General features: G+C 38.5%; 1 protein-coding gene and 1 pseudogene across 7 annotated transcripts in view; one reads left to right on the forward strand and one right to left on the reverse strand.

The window, feature by feature from the left end:
- SRPK2 (SRSF protein kinase 2) overlaps nt 1-20250 on the reverse strand; it is a 243460-nt gene that overhangs the window by 203983 nt on the left and 19227 nt on the right. For 4 of the 7 annotated variants that reach the window (XM_045828332.1, XM_045828331.1, XM_045828330.1 and 1 more), the window contains exon 1: nt 19585-19663. The exons of the other annotated variants lie outside the window; for them this stretch is intronic. In XM_045828332.1, the coding sequence (XP_045684288.1) occupies nt 19585-19648 (64 nt within the window). In that variant the 5' untranslated portion in view covers nt 19649-19663. Of the gene's footprint in view, nt 1-19584; nt 19664-20250 lie in introns of those variants that run through there. 7 annotated transcript variants of the gene reach the window in all.
- On the forward strand, nt 17464-18324 carry LOC123812073 (annotated as a pseudogene).

The raw sequence follows: 20250 nt of genomic DNA on the forward strand, positions 1-20250 counted from the left end.
AGAAGATGAATGGAAAAAACAGCTATGGTACATTTACACTGTGAAATTAGTACTCAAGTGTAAGAGAGAGAGACAGAGAGAGACAGAGAGACAGGGAGAGAGAGAGAGAGATGGAGAGAGAGAGAAAGGAAGGAGAAAAGGGAGGAAGGGAGGAAGGGAGGGCAGGAAAAGAGAAAAAAACATTTTAACATTTGAGACAGGAGACAGCATGGATGGACCTGGAGAACATTATACTAAGTGAAATAAGCCAATCAGAGAAAGACAAATACCATATGATTTCACTCATGTGAAATCTAATGAACTGAACAAACAAGCAAAATAAAGACAGACTCACAGATACAGAGTAGGCTGACAGCCCCAGGGGGTGGGGGGGGGGAGGAGTGGGTGTTGAAGGGAGTGCAAGGATACAGCAAAAAAAAAAAAAAAAAAGAAAGAAAGAAAGAAACAAAAGAGAAAGGAAAAAACTCATTAAAAGGGACAATAGTGTGATGACCATGGGGGAGCGGGTGGAGGAGGCTATAGGAGAATAAATGGTAAAGTAAAAAACACAATAAAAATACTGTAAAAACTCCATCACAGCTTTAAAATGAACTATAATAATCATATAAAAATAAAAATTGTATCAATTTTTCAGGTTAAGACGAATATATAAAGGACATAAACACAAAATGTTTATTTTTGGAAGAAATCAAATGTACCCTGTTTATGACTTATACTATTTTTCCTGAAATGTTCTTAAAAATAAATTCAGATACTGATTTGTTGCCACCTACTGGTTAAATTCATATTTGAATATTATTTCATATCTAATATTTACTACAGTTCACATAAAACGGAGTGGAAAATATCTTAGTAATGCTCTTTATGAAAATTTTACTAAACTACTTTGATAAATTCAGCCTTGGAGAAGTTTTTAAAGCTACAGCATGTTAATGCTATCTTGACTTTTAACAATATCCTCACATAAAAATTTACATTAGTGACCCCGGATGGTGTGGCTCAGTGAACTGAGCACCAGCCTGTGAACCAAAAGGTCACTAGTTCAATAATACCCAGTCAGGGTATATGCCTGGGTTGCAGCCAGGTCCCCCGCTGGGAGTGTGCAAGGGGCAACCGATCGATGTCTCTCTTGCACACTGATGTTTCTCTCCCTCTCTCTCTGCCTTCCCCATGTCTCAATAAACAAATAACTAAAATCCTTTAAAAAATGGTTAAAAAGTTTTTCATTAGTGTATTGGAACTGTTTTAAAACTAAAATACCATCATAATTTGTGAGAAATATAGTTTTATTTAATTAACTTCAAAATTTTTTTTATAATCAAATATTTATTGTGCCAGTTCTCCCAAATATTGGGATTATAGAGCTTAGAGTATTGCCATCTTTTTACAAAATAAAAAAATTCCATGTATCATTTATTTCGCATTTTAAATGTTACTCTACAGCAGTCCCTACTCCTTACTCCTTTTTTTTAACACACAATTCATTCAGGTTCATTGTCCCATTCCACTGGTTTTTAAAACCAAATTTAAAAAGCAAAATAAACAAATGTAACACATGGACTTGTTTTTGGATCCCAATTCTAACAAATCAGCAATAAAAAGTAACTGAAGAAATGTACATATACACTGGGTTTTAGATGACAAAAAAATTTGTTAATTTTATTAGACATAATGCATTGTGGTATAAGAAAATATACACAGTGATTGATTGCTACAGACTGATTGTGTGCCCCCACATTGAAGCCCTAATCCCCACTGTGATGGTATTTGGAGATGGGGCCTTTGGTAAGTAATCTGGTTTGGAGGAGGTCATGGGCAGCCTTATGATGGTATTACTACCCTTTCAAGAAGAGAGATCAAAGAACTTAACTATCTCACTTTCCAAGGTAGACTCAGCATGAAGTAGGCCATCTGCAAGCTAGGAAGAGGGCCTTCACCAGAGCCCAACCAATTTGGCACCCCGATCTTGGACTTCAAGCCTCCAGAACTCTGAAGAAAGAAGTGTATTTCTATTGTTTAAGACACCCAGTTATCATTATTTTGTTATAGCAGCCTGGGCTGCGACGGTAAATAAGGATGAAATAATATATCTGCTCTTAAATATATTCACAAAAAAGGGAAACAGACACAAAAAATTGAGCTAATTTTAATCACTGAATTAAGTGACAGGTACTTGAAATTTATTATGCTATCAGCTCAACCTCTAACTTTGAAATTTCTCATAATTAAAAAAAAACCCTTTAAATCTAATTACTATAACCAAAACATGAAAATAAGTTTTTACTTAAGATAAACAAAGTACTAATCTAATATTATTATGAGGCAAAAGTAAATGACTTGAAATTTTATCTTTGAATAAATTGTTACAAGATTTTTAAAGTGATCTGTCTCACCTAAGAGTCTCAGGGACTGACATTAACCAACCACTCATGTTCTAATTAAGTAAATTGTCCAACTTATCTGCTTAAATGTCCTCAATCACAAAAAAGAATTATTATTTTTGGATCCTACTGTATATAGGATTTTTTTAAAGATTTTATTTATTTATTTTTAGAGAGGGAAGGGAGGGAGAGAGAGAGAGAGAGAAACATCAATGTGCAGTTGCCGGGGGTCATGGCCTGCAACCCAGGCATGTACCCTGACTGGGAATCGAACCTGCGACACTTTGGTTCACAGCCCGCGCTCAATCCACTGAGCTACGCCAGCCAGGGTAGGATTTTTTAAATTACATATCCAATAGGTTATTGCTGAAATTTTTCAATTTTTTTGTTTGGAACAGTTCACTCTTTTAAACTCTACTTGATTATAATAATTTTCAAAATAGTCTTGGATTTTGCAAGTAGTCTATCATCTGAAAATAATACCTTTGCTTCCTTCTAATTTGTATAAGTTCTGTTTTAGTTTTCTTGTCAGACTGCACTAACATTTCTAGAATAACACTACACAACAATGAAGAACAGTCAACCATATCTTGTTCCTGATTTTAATGGGAATGGTAACATTTATAACATTTACCATGATCACAGCTATCATGTCAAGACTCATTTTTTCTTAATGATTTTAAGAAAGTGTCTTTGTATTCCTATTTTACAAAGAATTTTCAACAGAGACATATTCAAACTTGCTCCTCCACTCCATTCTTGCATTAATTAGTCATGGAAGTCCTGTTCGCCAACAAAAACTAGTAAGTGTAATTTTATCTTTTAGTAAAAAGATTTCAGACAACTTTTGGGGATCTTCAGGTTTATTTCAGTCACATAAAATGATATTTTTAGACCAGATTTATACTCCCAAAATAGCCCTTCACTAGAAAGAAAAGCAAAGAAATATAATGGAAACCCAGATAAAATAATATGTATAAAAAGTCCATACATATCAGTTTTTAAAACAATTCTGAGCCCTTAGCCTAAGCTACTTGGGAGAAAGGTTAAACATTAATGTGTTATAACCAACTTCATTCGGGGAAAAAAAGGAGGAGAAAAGTTAGAAAGTTACAGGGGAGCTCACAGAACTAAAGGGAAGGCTAAATATCTAGGGATAAAAAGGTTAGGAAGTAAGCATCCTGGACAACCTCCAAGCCTCATTTGGCCCCTGTTCCTGGAGGGCAGTTCTTCAGTCACTTGGCACAGGATTCAAATTCCAGGAAGGAAATGTCACATTTAGATTGTCAGGTATCTGCCTCTGGACTAAGGAAGCACAGAGGATACCCTGCATCCCTCTACTGGCACTTCCCCTAGCATTCTCAATACTGCAGGATTCAGAAAAATGAAATTAGGGTGTTCTATTCAAAAGATAATGAATGATGAACAGCAAAGAAACAACACAGCTCCCAAGCAAAGTGAAGTCTGTACTTTGAAACACATGACTTTTCTAACTCATATTCAGGAAATCAAAAACCTTTGACATAAAGCAATAAAACCACATAAGAAATATGTAACACAGGAGAAAGTACATAGCAGTCCAATTTCTTTTTTTCTTAATTATGAAGGGTCTTTTTATATTATGAGATGGAAAGAGAACCAAAGACAGAAACAGAAAGAAATTATACAGAAAACTGTGTAGAAAATATTAGAAAGTTATGGAAAGAACCAGAAAAAAGATACCCAGGAAATAAAGAATTCCAAAAAGAACCTTGTGGTCTACTGTGTCAAGTGTTGCTGGAAGGTCAAATTAGCTAAGAACTTAAAAATTCATTAAATTTAGTAATTAAGAGGGTTTTTTGACCTTCAGAGTTAATAAACTATAAGTTAAGCTATAAGTTAAGTTATAAGTTAAGCTATTAATTGGTCAAACTATAAGTTTGACCAACTAATTATTTTTTATATAACAACCACATAAAGCACTTACTATCTCCCAGGAGCTGTTCTAAAAGCTTTACAAATACTAACACATTTAATCTTTACAATAACCCATAAAGTAAGAATAGTATGATTCCCTTTTTACAGGTATGGAAATGTGGGCACAGAAGTGCCAAAAATTTGCTGAAGAACACATAGCTAGCAAATAATGGAACTACATTCAAAACCAGGCAGTCTGACCCTAGAATTCACTCTTTTAACCACTGCTTATACAAAGTAAAAATAGAGTGAGATTTTTTGTAAATGGCAGCAATTTAATTAAACCTGGTTATGGATATGAGAAAGGAGCTAGAGAAAAGAAAGGCATTAAAAATAAAAGAAAGATAACAGTCAATGAACACATTCCCTATCCCAGAGGCAATAGAAAAGATGGACTTAAGAGTGCAACTGGAGACACTCCCGGTCAAGATGGTGGCGTAGGTAAACACGGCTGCCTTCTCACACAGGCAATCAAAATTAAAACTAAACTATGGAACAACCATCACTCAGAACTGTCAGAAACTGAGCTGAATGGAAGTTTTACAAGTACAGAATTAAAGAAGAAACCACATCAAGACTGGTAGTAGGGGCAGAGATGCAGAACAGGCTGGTCTCACACCCACATGTGGTGGATAAAAATCAGCAGGGGTATCTCAGGAGCAAGGGGCTGTAGCCTCACACCAGGCCCAGCAGCCCAGGGTTGCAGTGACAAGGTAAGTCTCCATAACTTCTGGCTGTAAAACTCAATGGAGATTGAGGTTGAGGAAAACAGAAACTTCTGGAATCCCAGGCAATACTTCTTAAAGGGCACACACACAGACTTACTTGGACTCACTCCCTCTGAACCCAGCACCAGGGCAGGAGATTGAAAGGCATCAGAGACATATGGGAAGGAACTGAATTATCCAGCATCAGGGCAAGAGCTTGGGGTCAGCTTTCTCCCAGACAGAAAGGCAGGCAGAGACCACTGTTCTTTTTCTGAGCCCTCCTCCCACATGGCCAGCAGGCAGGCACCATATATGAGTCTCCGTCAACTTACCTCACACTGTTTGGCCCACCCTGGTGATTCCCTGAGGCCATGTCCCATTCTGATGCCCTACTCCTCCCAACTTCCAGGATAACCCAAGCTGTTTCTTGTGGTCTTTCCATACAAATGCCTTGTCTTGGCCCATGCTTCAGATTTTCCTAATTTCTCTCAAAACAAGAAGCACCTGACCTCAGTGAGCCCTGTATCTCTCACTTAAGTACCCCAGGCCTGGCACTAGCAGCACTCAGTTCACAGCTTGGCCTCTCCTGGGCAAGAGAAAGGCAGTTTGTTACCTACAAGGGATCCCCCATAAAACTTGTCAGCTGATTTCCAAACCCAGAACAATCCCAGCACAACCATCTGCAGATCACTTTGTAGCTAATACTGTGTGACCCCAGACAGAACTTAGGCAGTGTGGCTGACCTTGGACGTGCCAACAGCAATGAAGGCTCAACTGCAAGGGGAGGGTATACAAAGCCCACACAGTGGGTGGACCTTCAGTATCTAACTTAAATAACTGGAGAGGCTGTGCCACTGGACCCTACAGGACACCTACTACATTAAGCCACTCTATCAGGCCTGACAGATGTAGTAGCTCTACCTGATACATAAAGAACAGAACAAAACAGTAGAAAAAGAACTAAAGAAAATGGAGATAAGCAACCTATCAGATGAAGAGTTCAAAACACTGGTTATAGGATGCTCAAGGAACTTAGTGAGAACTTCAACAACATAAAAAAGATCCAGTCAAAATGAAGGATACACTAAATGAAATAAAGAACAATTTATAGGGAATCAACAGTAGAATGGATGGAACTGAGAATTATATCAGCGATTTGGAACATAAGAAAGCAAAAAACAACCAATCAGAACAGTGAAAAGAGGAAAGAATCCCCCCAAATTAAGATAGTGTAAGGAGCCTCTGGAACAACTTCAAACATAACAACATTCGCATCCTAGGGGTGCCAGAAGCAGAAGAGAAAGAGCAAGAAATTAGAAACCTATTTGAAAAAGTAATGACAGAAAACTTCGCTGACTTGGTGAAAGAAATAGACATACAAGTCCAATAAGCACAGAGAGCCCCAAACAAGATGGACCCAAAGAGGCCTACTCAAAGACACATCATAATTAAAAGGCCAAAGGTTAAATACAAAAAGAGAATCTTAGCAACAAGAGAAAGGCAGTTTATTACCTAAGGGATCCCCCATAAGAGTTGTCAGCTGATTTCTCAAAAGAAACTTTGCAAGCTAGAAGGGACTGGCAAGAAATATTCATATTCAAAGTCCTGAAAAGCAAGGACCTACAACCAAGATTACTCTACCCAGCAAAGCTATCATTTAGAACCAAATGACAGAAAAAGAGCTTTCCAAATAAGAAAAAGCAAAAGGAGCTCATGACAACTAAACCAGTATTACATGAAATGTTAAAGGATCTTCTTTAAAAAGAATAAGATTAAAAATATGAACAATAAAATGGCAATAAATACGTATCTGTCAACAACTGAATCAGCCCTGGCTGGTGTGGCTCAGTGGATTGAGTGCAGGCCTGTGAACCAAAGGGTCACCGGTTTGATTCCCAGTCAGGGCACATGCCTGGGTTACGGCCAGTTCCCCATTAAGGGGCGCAAGAGAGGCAACCATACATTGATGTTTCTCTCCCTCTCTTTCTCCCTCCCTTCCCCTCTCTAAAAATAAATAAAATCTTTTTTAAAAAGTTAATCAAAATGGCAGAGAATTATCCAGCATCAAGAAATATAAAACACTGAAAGCATATAACTAAGCCTGGATATATTCTGATGATATAAAAAGTCATTGGCATACTTTTTAAAAATTGAATCAAAAAAATAAAATAAACAAGCAGAACAGGAACAGAATCATAAGATACAGAGAATGTTTTGATGGTTGCCCAATGAAAAGGGGGTCCAAGGGGATGGGTGAAAAAGGTGAAGTGATTAAGAAATACAAACTGGTAGTTACAGAATAATCATGGAGATGGAAAGTACAGCATAGAAAATAGAGTAGCGAGAACATATATGCAGGACCAATAACATGGACAATGGTGTGGAGATTGCCAGAGGAGGTGGTGGTGGTGGCGGAGGCTGGTAGAGGAGGACTAAGGGGTGAAATCTGGGAGAACTGTAATAGCATAAACAATAAAATACAATTTTTTAAAGTGCAATTGGAAGAACTTGTGTGGAGTAAGAGTGAAAATAAATGTACAACAAAAGTAGAATCTTAATATATGAAAAACTTCCTATGTATTACACAAGCTTTCCCATGTCCCGCCTTCAGGCTGTGGGTATCACTAGGAATTACATTCATAACAATAACTCAGATTTTGATGGTTTCTACTTCCACATGTTTTTTGAACCTCAACCACCTCAAATATGTTTCCCCTAATACCTCCAGGCTGGGGAGGGTCTTTCATAAATGTAATCACAAATAATCCAATTAGCTGCCATGTATAACCTGATAGTTCTTTCCTTTTCTCTTCCTCTGGTCTCCTTTTCTTGGTACCATCATGTCTTCCAGGCCCCATCATCTTTATTTATTGATATGCTCATATGATTTTTCTTCTTTAGCTTATTGATATGGTGGATTACATGAATAGATTTTTAAATCACCTGCTCTAATAGAACACAATTCAAATATCTTGCTTCCTTGGAATGATTTCTTTGAACATAATTGCTGAATTATATATGGGAGCACCATAAAGATATGAACACTACAGTCCAATTTCTTAATAATCCTTCATTTCCTTACTTCTTTCTGATTGCCATGCAGAGATGTAATTAGACATACCTTGCCAAACTGTAATAAAGCCCCCAAACTGAATTATTTCTTTATCAAACTTTCCCTGGACTCTAAGACATAATTAAATAATTTCTTTCCAAAGGCTATCCTTTCTAAGCTTATTCTTATTTAAAGTAAACAACTTGAAGAATGTATGATACAGTGTCCTTCAATTAATGCTTGATATGGACTACTAGTCTAAACACTTCACAGATATCAAATTAACCCTCACAGCCTTCTCAACCAGTTAGAAGTGATTTCTATGCCCCTCACCAGCCACACCCAATGCCCATGGACATCTCACTATGTTTGAAGACTTTTTCATTGTCAGGCTGAGCAGCCAAGACTGGCATCTATAGTGCCAAAGTCAAGAAACACTGCCTCTAACCATTCTTCATTTTACTGATGAAAACAAGTTCAGAGACTGAGTGATTTTTGCCCAATCTGTGTCACACAAAAAAATCACAAAGCTACAATTTAAATCCCAATCTAATTCTGGAATTCACAATTATGACCATGATTTATGTAAGTTGTAATTATAATAAAGTAAAAAAATAAATAAAAAAATAGACACCAGTAATAACAGCATCAAAAATATTAAATTCTTAGGGATAAATCTAACAAAAGATGTGCAAGACCTATACATTGAAAATTACAAAATGTTGCTGAAAGAAACTACAGACAACTTAAATGAATATAGAAATATATCAAGCGCAAGAACCAAAGACATTATATTGTTAACATTTCTATTCTCTCCAAATTTATTTATAGATTTAACACAATCCTAATCAAACTAAACACTTTTTGGTAAAAACTGATGAGTCAATCCTAAAATTCATGGAGAGATACAAAAGACCTAGAATTATAAAATAAAAATAAATAAAAAAAGTTTGATAAAGGACAAATCTGAAAGACATACCACCTGGCATCAAGAGTCATTAAAGCTATAATAATCAAAACAGTGTGGCATCAAGACAAAAAGATCAACAGAAAAGAGTCAAGTCCATAAACAGAACACAATTTTCAACCAAGATAAAAAACCAATTCAATAAAGAAAGGATAATATTCTTTATAAAAACTTCTGTAAAATAAAAAGTTCTGGAAAATTGGACACCTGTTTTTTAAAAAATGATCTTTGGTCCACAAAGGTAATTGTTCTGTTTCAGGCACAAACATTAGCTCAAAATGGAAAAAGTAAAAGTTAAAACTATAAACATCCAGAAGAAAACCTAACACTATCTTTGTGAGATTGGGTTGGGCACAGATAGCTTAAAATCAATACTAAACGCACATGCACAAGAGAAAATTTTGGTAAACTGGACTTCATCAAGATAAGAACTTCTGTTCTTCAAAAGATTATCAAGAAAATGAAAAGACAAACTATAGAATGGCTTGTAAATCACGCAACTGATAAAGGACTTGTACCCAGAATATGGAGAAGAATTCTCAAAGCTCAATAATAAGCAAGCAACCCAATTTGTTATAATTGTTGAAAATTTTAAACAAGAATTATGCCCCAAAGAAAATCTAAAGATAGCAAATAAGCACATGAAAACATGCTCAGCAGCATTACTTATTAGAAAATGCAAATTTAAAACATGAGATATGACCACACATCTATTAGAACACCAAATTTTTTTTTTAAATAAAGGCCATGCCAAGTGTTGGCAGGGATATGAAGGAAATGACATTTTTAAACATATCTAGCAGGGGAAAAATGGTGCAGCCACTCTAGGAAACATTTGGCACTTGTGGAAAAAAAATTAAGGTACATCTATTATATGATCCAGCCATCCCACACCTATTTACCCAAAAGCAATGAAAGCTATGTCCATATAAAGGCATAGACACAAATGTTCACCACAGCTTTTTTCTTTATCCTCACCTGAGGACATGCTTATTAATTTTAGAAAGAAGGAGAGGGTGAGAAACATCGATGTAAGTAAGATCAATCGGTTGCCTCTATCAAGTGCCCCAACTGGGAACTGAACCCACAACCTAGTTTATATGCCCTGACTGGGAAACAAACCCACAACCAGGCTTATAGGACAATGCTTCAACTGAGCCACACCAGCAGGACATCACATAAAGGCCAAAAATTGAAAATGAAGGTCCATCAACAAATATAAATAAATTGTGGTATATCAGTACAATGTGATCCCAATCAGCAAGAAAAAGGATTAAAATGCTGACACAATGGATAAATATCAAAAAAAAATATGCTGAATAAAAGCAAGACTCAACAGGAGGCACAATGTATGGCTCCACTGGATAAATTTTAGAAAATGCAAACTAAGCTACATGATAGACGATCAATGGTTGTACAATAAACTGGACTGGGAAATAAAAAGACAGAAGGGAAGGATTACAAAGTAGCAGGAGAATATCTGAGGGAGTAATGGAAATGTTTATAATCAAGACTGCAGTTATGGTTTCACAGGTGTATTCATACATCAGAAACATAAATGTGTGCAGTTTACTGTATGTCAATTATATGTCAATCAATGGTAAAAATCTAAAACAAAAACAAAGTATGAAGAAAAACGAAAACAGAAATAGAAACTTGGGTTCATTCCCAACACTTTCATTATTAAAATATGCCAAATAAAGATGTGCATCATTTATTTCACATGTAATTCCAAAAGGGTCTGTAGTAGTATATAAAAGTAGAATAGTAAAACCATTCAACAAAACAGTAAAACTGTAACAAATCAGAATTTGAGAACAAGATTTCAAGAAGTACAAAAAGGAAATCATGTATAAAATTTACTTCTTTCCTAAAGTAAAGCAAACTTTAATTTTGTTCACGCAAATATCACTTTGCATATTCTATAATTTAACACAACTTACTTTATAGCTCCTCATTTTTCATACTCTTTATCCCATGTGTCAGGAGTTTTGTTTCCATTTCCAAATTCTTTCTTTTCCTACTGCTACTGTCCAAAGTCTGAAGTCTCACCAATTCAAGTAATTTCTGGAATAAGGCTGAATTCATATTACTATAACAGCCTCTTAGCTTACCTTACTACCTCAAATTTCTCCTCATTCCAATGCATTCTGGAAAATTCACTTTCCTGATGAAGAATCTTAAAATTACTGATGCTCAAGCCACACATCAAGGCCTTCAAAACCTGCATTCACCTTATCCACACCCATAAATCCAGCCATAGTCATCCACCCCACCTTCAGTGCAACCTGGACTCTGAATCTCTGTGGGTAGGGCCAAAAGAGTTTTAGCCCAGATGAATCTTACAAGATTTTAAAATGCACTGGTATAAGAAAGTATCTTTCATAATATAAATGTTGCCTAACACCCTGGTCTCATCTCCTAACACTTTCCCACAAAGACATTAAATTCTGAACATACCAAATTATTTGCGGAATCGTCTTGTTCCCTTGACTCCATGCCTTTTTCCACATGCTGCTCTTCTCATTGGAACCTCAGACACTCTCCCTACTCCTCCCACACAGCTCCCACATACCCCAGCTATAAATTTGACCTGGATGTGGAAAAGCAGGTAAGCTCCAAATCAACAAAGAAGGAGGCACATAATAAAATGGTATAAAAGCATAGAACAGGAAAAAGACAGACAGAGCTAAAAAGAGGTTAGGGAATAAATTCATCTTCTGAAGCCCAAATACAAATGACATATTCTTAATGTGTAACCAGCCTTTGCTAAAGACCCTGAAAACACTTTCTCCAAGCCTAAACCTGCTCTCAAGTGGCCTTGAGGGTAAAATGTTTCACAAGTTAATGAACTAAAGACCATAGGGAGGCATTGAGAGGTGGAGGAAGAAGCCTGTGAGGATGCCTTCAATGATACATGAGTCTCAATAATACTGCTGCAAAATGGTAAATGTGTGTACAATTCATGATAATTAAGATGAACACAATATTTTATCAGTACCTAAGTCTTAAAAATTGGGCCACGTAAGGAAGGCAACAGATCGATGTTTCTCTCCCTCTCTTTCTCCCTCCACTCCCCTCTCTCTAAAAATAAATAAAATCTTTGAAAGTATTTACTGTATTAAAAGCTGGGGGGAGGGGAATGGGGTTCCTCCTGGGATGACTCACATAGGGTTTTAAAATTTTTACAACATTCAAGAAATGAATATTTTTCATCATCAGTTACTATTTCAACCTTCTTATTAAACTTTAAACTACTCTTAACTGTATCTTCAATATTCTCAACTGCAACATTTCATTGTCCTGGAAAGAAAAGAATTCTGAACATCATTCTGATTATCACATAACTCTTTCAAGTGGAAAATGACTCCTCTCTGTCACCTCTGCCCAGTACCTGGCATATAGAAGGCACTCCAAAAAGTGTTGCATGAGAGGTCAATGAACTCTATGTCTCTCCAGTACTGCCAAAAACAATACAAAAGCCACATTCCAACTCACAGCTATGGCATTCATGAAGCTTCAAATTTCTGCTGCTCCCCTTTTTTTTTAAATAACCAAATGTTTATTTTTTCTTCATCCTCACCCAAACACATGCTTATAGATTTTACAGAGAGGCAAGGAAAGGGACAAAGAGAGGGAAAGAAACATCAATGCGAAAGAGAAACATCGACTGGTTGTCTTTCGTATGCGTCCCAACGTGGAACCAAACCAAAATCTAGGCATATGCCCTGATGGAATCAAACCCGTGACCTTTTGCTTTGCAGGATGATACCCAAGCAACTGAACCACACCATCCAGCGTTCTGCTGCTTATTTTTTATGGCACTCTTAGAAAGTAAATGGTGGTTCGCCAAGGATACAATGAGAGCAAAAGAGTTGTGGTTAAACAGGTGTAGAGTTTTGGTTTTATAACATGAAAAAGTTCTAGAATTGTGTTATACAAAAATATGCAGTCCTGGCTGAATGGCTCACTTGGTTAGAGCATTGTTCCTTGCACCAAAAGGATGCCAGTCCAATTCCCAGTCAGGGCACATGCCTAGGTAGCGGGTTCAATCCCACATTGAGGCGCATTTGGGAGACAACCAATCAATGTTTCTCTCTCACATTAATGTCTCTCTCTCCCCACTGCCCTTCCTCTCTCTCTAAAACCAATGAAAACACGTCCTCGGGTGAGGATTTTAAAAAATGTGCATATAGTTAACACTACTGTACTGTACATTTAAAATGGATAACATGGTAAATTTTAGGTAGTGTTTATTTTCCACAATAAAAAAAGTATGGAGACTTCCAGCCAAGATGGAGGTGTAGGTAGACACACTGTGCCTCCTCACACAACCAAAATAAGGTCAGCAACAATTTAGAAATAAGATAACAACCAGATCTCACAGAAAATTGAACTGTATGGAAGTCAGACAACCAAGGAGTTAAAATATACACATTCATCCAGACCGGTAGGAGGGGTGGAGTCCAGCAGTCGGGCTGAGAGAGATGGCAGCACAAAAAGCAGTGGCACCCGGCGAATAACACATCCCAGGAGCATAAGGCATCCTGAGCACAAGACCTCAGCAGGCCAGGCGGCTGGCAGACCCAGTGAGGCAGCAACTGTGAAGCGAGGCACTGCAAGCAAGGTGCCTGGCTGTCCAGACCATATTTGCAAGCAGATAAAGCAGGCGAAATTGGGCAGTGAAACAGACCCCGCAACCCAGGGTCCTAGCACCGGGAAATAGAACCTCGGGACACTGATTGAAGACACCTATGGGGGTTGAGGCACAGGGAGAGACTCTCAGCCTCACAGGAGAGTGCATTGGAGAGACCCACAGGGTCCTAGAACATAAACAAGCCCACCCATACAGGAATCAGCACTGCAAAGGCCCAGTTAGCTTGGGGGAAGTGGAAGAAGGGACTGAAATCTGACAGAGAAAGGAGCAAGTGCCACTGTTTCCTCTTGGAGCTCGCCCCCACATACAACGTCACAACACAGCAACTGGGTTGCCCTGCCCTGGAGAACACTTAGGGCTCCACCCCTCACTATGTAACAGGTGTGACCAGACCCCCCCCCCAAAAAAAATGGCTCAAATGGAAGTACAAATGAAAGCTCCAGAGCCAGTACTTTTAAGTGACCAAGAGATAGCCAACCTATCAGATGCACAGTTCAAAGCACTGATGACCAGGATGCTCACAGAACTGGCTGAATTTGGTCACAAATTAGATGAACAAATGAAGGCTACGCTAAGTGAAATGAAGGAAAATGCACAGGGAGCCACTAGTGATGGGGAGGAAACTGGGACTCAAATCAATAGAGTGGACCAGAAGGAAGAAAGAAACCACACAGAAAAGAATGGAGAAATAAGAATTCAACAAAATGAGGAGAGGCTTAGGAACCTCCAGGACATCTTTAAACATTCCAACATCCGAATTATAGGGGTACCAGAAGGGGAAGAGGAAGAGCAACAAGTGGATAAGTTATCTGAACAAATAATAAAGGAGAAATTCCCCAATCCGGCAAAGGAAATAGACTTCCAGGAAATCCAGGAAGCTCAGAGAGCCCCAAACAAGTTGGACCCAAGGAGGAACACACCAAAGCACATCATAATTACATTAGCCAAGATAAAAATGAAGGAGAGAATCCTAGAAGCAGCAAGAGATAAGGAGACAGTTACCTACAAAGGAGTTCCCATCAGATTGTCAGCTGATTTCTCAAAAGAAACCTTGCAGGCAAGAAGGGGCTGGGAAGAAGTAATCCAAGTCATGAAAGGCAAGGACCTACATCCCAGATTGCTCTATCCAGCAAAGCTTTCATTTAGAATGGAAGGGCAGATAAAGTGCTTCTCAGATAAGGTCAAGTTAAAAGAGTTCATCATCACCAAGCCCTTATTATATGAAATGTTAAAGTGACTTAGCTAAGAAAAAGAAGATTAAAAACATGTACAGTAAAATGACAGCAAACTCACAATTATTAACAACCACACCTAAAACAAAAAACCAAAAACAAAAACAAACTAAGCAATCAACTAGAACAGGAGCAGAACCACAGAAATGGAGATCACATGGAGGGTTAGCAACAGGGGAGTGGGAGGAGGAGAGAGGGGGAAAAGGTACAGAGAATAAGTAGCATGGATGGTAGGTAAAAAATAGACTGGGGAGGATAAGAATAGTATGGGTTATGTAGAAGCTAAAGAACGTATGACACATAGACATGAACTAAAGGGGGGGAATGTGGGTGGGAGGTGTACAGGGTGGAAGGGAGTAAGGGGGGAAATGGGACAATGGTAATAGCATAATCAATAAAATATTTTTTTAAAGTATGCATAAAGTAGTTCTCATAGATGACAGAAAACTGGCTGTAAACCAAACCTGATGTAAGTTTTCCAAAAGAGAACTGAAGCCCTGACCAGTGTGGCTCAGTTGGTTTTGCATCATCCCATAGAAAGGTTTGTTGGTTTTAGTCTCGGTCAAGGGTACATGCCTGGGTTGCAGATTCGGTCCCCAGTCAGGACACATGTGAGAGGCAATCAATGGATACTTCTCTCTCATATCGGTATTTCTCTCCCTCTCTTTCTGCCTCCCTTCCTCTCCCTCTAAATATAAATAAATAGATTTTTTAAGAGAGAACTTAGAACTCCTAATGTATAAATTATTTACAATCATCTCCAAAGAGGAATCCATAATATTTTGCTACTACTGAAACTTTCTTTTAAATATTATATGAAATAAGATATCTGGGAACCTTCACAAAGATATGTACTACAAATATATTTTAACAATACATACAATTTGTACTTTTCAACTATAACAAGTAGCAGTGCAATAAATCTTAACTCAGTCATCTTAAAAATTAAAAATCAATTGTCATCTTAAAAATTAAAAATCAACTGTTGTCACAGTAGTGCCTCATAAGAAAATGTTTAGTACAACTCTGGTGTCTGATAGTACAGAATATGAATCTGGGATTGAAAAGTTCTGGAGATGGATGGTGGTGATGACTGCAAAACAATGTGAATGTACTTAATGACAATGAACTGTATGTACACTTAAAAATGGTTAAAATAATGTCTTCCTTATGTATATTTCACAATAAAAACAAAAACAAACTCTGATTTCAATAAGAATTAAGAGGAGGATATGTATGTTATTTGTACTATTAGAAAAACTCACATGCAGTAACCTGCAATTAACTCTAAACTATCACTAACAGACATCCCAAAAGTTTCAATTATTCATAAAAAATACAAGTACATTGCAATTGAAAATTTTCCTTCAAACAAAAAATTAGAAAACCCAAAACATTTTCAAATTATCCCATACAAATGAAACATATTAATATCAATGAGACTATAACTGCTTGACCCAGTAATTCACTATTTAATACAGAATAGTTTGAAACATTTTCTAACCAAGCCAGTTCTGTACAATTGGGTGATATATTTTTTAAAACAGAAGGTTTTCTTTAAAGAAACATATTTGAGCTTGCCATGAAGTAATGGGAGGGAGGGCAGCAGTAATAACACCACTGAAGTACATCCATACCTTAATACCCTATATAATCAGGAATCCTTCAAAAATAACCATGTGAAAGTCTAGGGCCAAATACTGGCTAAAGCCCAAGAAAGAAAGAGCAGAAAAGACTCAACCAGAAAGGAAAGAGTCTTAAAGTTATTATTTATTCAGTAATACCTGGCCTAATATGTGCAGCTGTTATGCTAAATGTGTATATCACATGAATTCTTATTTAATCCTCACAGTAACCCCATGAGATATTTTAATTAATCCTGTTACACAAATGAGGAAACTGAGGCAGTTAGCCTTAAAAAACATGCTAAAAAACCCTGGCAGGTGAGGATCAGTGGACTGAGTACAGGTCTGCAAACCAAAAGGTCACCAGTTCAATTCCCAGTCAGAGCACATGCCTGGGTTTTGTGGGCCAGGTCCCTGGCTGGGGCATGTGGTAGGCAGCCAATCGATGTTCCTCTCCCTCTGTTTCCCTCCCTTTCCCTCTCTAAAAATAAATAAATAAAATCTAAAAGAAGCAGCAGCAGCATGACCTGGACTAAAGGGCAATTTCTCAGTTTCAGTTTTGCCATCTGTAATAAGACAGATAATAACTTCATTCTAAATACCTTCACCATTTTACAATACTCTCTCCATTTACCTTTCCTGTTAGAGTCACTATTAGGATTCAGTGAAAGAATGTGTCCAGAACTCCATGATGCCTAACAGGCAGTGAAGGTTCAATAAATGTTCACCGTTAATTATTTCTTTAATCTGCCCTTCCTTAGCAGCCTACCCCAGACTTACAATCATGCATTAAAAATCCACCAATTCTCTCCTTCCTGCACTACCCAGAGAGGGGCTCATACAGCATTGTTCTCAGTTCCCAAGTAACTTAGCAGAAACTTTCACAATGTCCAAAGGTCTCGATGTCCTGCAAATGGACGAGGAGGATGTCCTCAAATTCCTTCCACAGGAACCTATTTAGGTCGCACCAACCTTGACTTCCAAATGGAGCAAGACATCTACAAAAGGAAAAGTGATGGCATCTACATCATAAATCTGAAGAGAACCCACAAGAAGTTCTGCTGGCAGCCCGTCCTGTTGCCGCCACTGAGAACGCCACTGATGTCAGTGTCACATCATCCAGAAACACTGGCCAGTGAGCTGTGCTGAAGTCTGCTGCTGCCACTGGAGCCACTCCCACTGCCGGCTGCTTCACTAACCAGATCCAGGAGGCCTTCCTGGAGCCGAGACGTCCTGTGGTTACTGATCCTAGGCCTAACCACCAGCCTCTCATGGAGGCGTCCAATGTTAACCTGCCTGCCATTGTTCTGTGTAACGCACTCTCCTCTGGACTATGTGGACATCACCATCCTTTGCAATGATAAGGTGGGTCACTCAGGGGGTCTGATGTGGTGGATGCTGGCCCAGGAAGTTCTGCACATGCGCAGCACCATCTCCCGTGAACACCGATGGGAGGTCCTGTCTGATCTCTACTGCTACAGAGATCCTGAAGAAATTGAGAAGGAAAAGCAGGCCACTGCTGAAAAGGCTGTGACCAAGGAGGAATTTCAGGATGAACAGACAGCTCCAGCTCCCAAGTTCACTGCTGCACAGCCTGAGGTTACTGACTGGTCTGAAGGCACAGGTGCCCTCTGTGCCTGTTCAGCAGGTTCCCACTGAAGACTGGAGCACTCAGCCTGCCACTGGAGACTGATCTGCAGCCCCCACTGCACAGGCCACTGAATGGGTAGGAACAACCCCTAAGTAATCTTAAGCTGGTTTCCACAAACTCTTAACAGAATAGAAATAAGGGTAATGGAAAATAAACAGTTTCTTAAACACACACAAACACATACACACACACACACACACACACACACACTTCTCAAGAGGGGCTTACTCCATTACTCAATGACGTTTGTCTTTTTTAACCAGTCTTCACTTATTCCTATGTTGCATACAACATTCATCTAAAAGAAGGGAACACTGTCCCTCCCCTTCTTTGCTTTCAGAGAAAGAACTAATAACATGGTTCTCCTCAGGTCTCTCTGCTACTCCTCCCCTTGCCCCTTCAAAATGTAGGTTGTCCTTGAAGATTTCTCCTTGGACCTCATCTCTCTCTTTTTTTAGGATTTTATTTACTTATTTTTAGAGAAAAGGGAAGGGAAGAACAGAGAGAAAGAGAGAAACATCAATGGGAAAGAGAAGTATCAATTGATTGCCTCTCATTTGCACCCCAACTGGGGACCAAACCCACAACCCAGACACATGCCCTGACCGGGAATCAAACGGGCAACCTTTCCCTTTGTGGGACAACACACAACCAACTGAGCCACACTGATCAGGGTGGTCTTTGTCTCTTAATTCTCACAGCTTCAATGATGACCTTTCTGCAGATGACTGACTCCTAAATGTGTGACAGACTCTATCTCTCATCTGAGTCACAGACCCCAATCTCCCCAGCTCAACAACCCCATATGAGTATCTCGCAAGTATCTCACACTCAACAAAATCCAAATATTTTCCCTCTCCCCCTAATTCCTTACATTTTTTTCTTCCTTCCCTACCCAAACCTGCTATTTCTCCTGTGGTCACTAACAGACAAAAATCTTCAAAGTCAGAGAGTAAGATATCCAAAGTCATGTTAAAATCTTCCCCTTTTGCTTTAGACAAATGTATCCAGGACTGTGCTGGGTGCCAGGGACACATGGCAAGCAGGACACAGCTAACTCACACACGGTCTAGCACACTTCTAACCACCTGCCAAGTCCTAATAATTCCATCTGTGGACACTCACATATCTATCCTCTCCCTTCCATTCCTCACACAATCACCCATCTTCTCACACCTGGATCACTGTGAAAGCACGCTAAAATTTATCTCCAAATCTTCACTTTCTGCCATCTCAATCTACCCCTCACATAGCACCCATTATCTTTCTCAAATAGGTGATTGTGCTACTCAGCTCCTCAAAAGTCTTCAATGGTCCCCAATGCTTACAGAGGTGGTCAGAATTCCCTAACATTACCTTGATGGTGTGTCATGATTCTTCCACTTGAATCACCATCTGCATCCTGCTGTGCACTCCACATGTACGCTGAGACATTCAAGACATCTCACTCTCTCCCCAACACTCATACCTATTCACCAGCTATTCCTTCAGAATGTAATGGTCTCCACAAAAATTCCTTGGTTAGTCAGCAGAATAACTGATCCTTCCCATATTTTACACAGCACAATTCCTGTACTTCTATTTGCTTTCAATCTCTTCCACTTTTTATCACTGTTAGTTATTTACTTGCCTGTCTGTGAGTAAATCATCAATCCCTGGCTGCCACTAATTAACTTGACAATCTTAAGTAAGATACCAAATTATCTGAGGTCCACTGTTCTCATCACTAAAGTGCAGGGGTTAGATTAAGCAACTGCTAAGGAACTCCCAACTCCAAAGTTCCATTAAGAATGAGTCTTATTTATCTTTGAAACAAAGCAGTAAGCACATCTCTAAGCTTGGACTTGGTAGTCAGACAACTGGTTCTGAATCCCAGCTCTGAACTCACCAACTCTCAACAATGGGCTACTGTTTAAAGTTCCTATGCCTTGGTTTCTCACCTGCAAAATGAGAATAACAGTGTTATCTGCTAGAATTCTTTGTTTTTTATTTTTTAACTAACAGCTTTAGTTACTTATAATT

This window comes from Phyllostomus hastatus, unplaced genomic scaffold (assembly GCF_019186645.2).
Source record: "Phyllostomus hastatus isolate PE091 unplaced genomic scaffold, TTU_PhHast_1.1 phas_scaffold_78, whole genome shotgun sequence".
Taxonomy (NCBI): domain Eukaryota; kingdom Metazoa; phylum Chordata; class Mammalia; order Chiroptera; family Phyllostomidae; genus Phyllostomus; species Phyllostomus hastatus.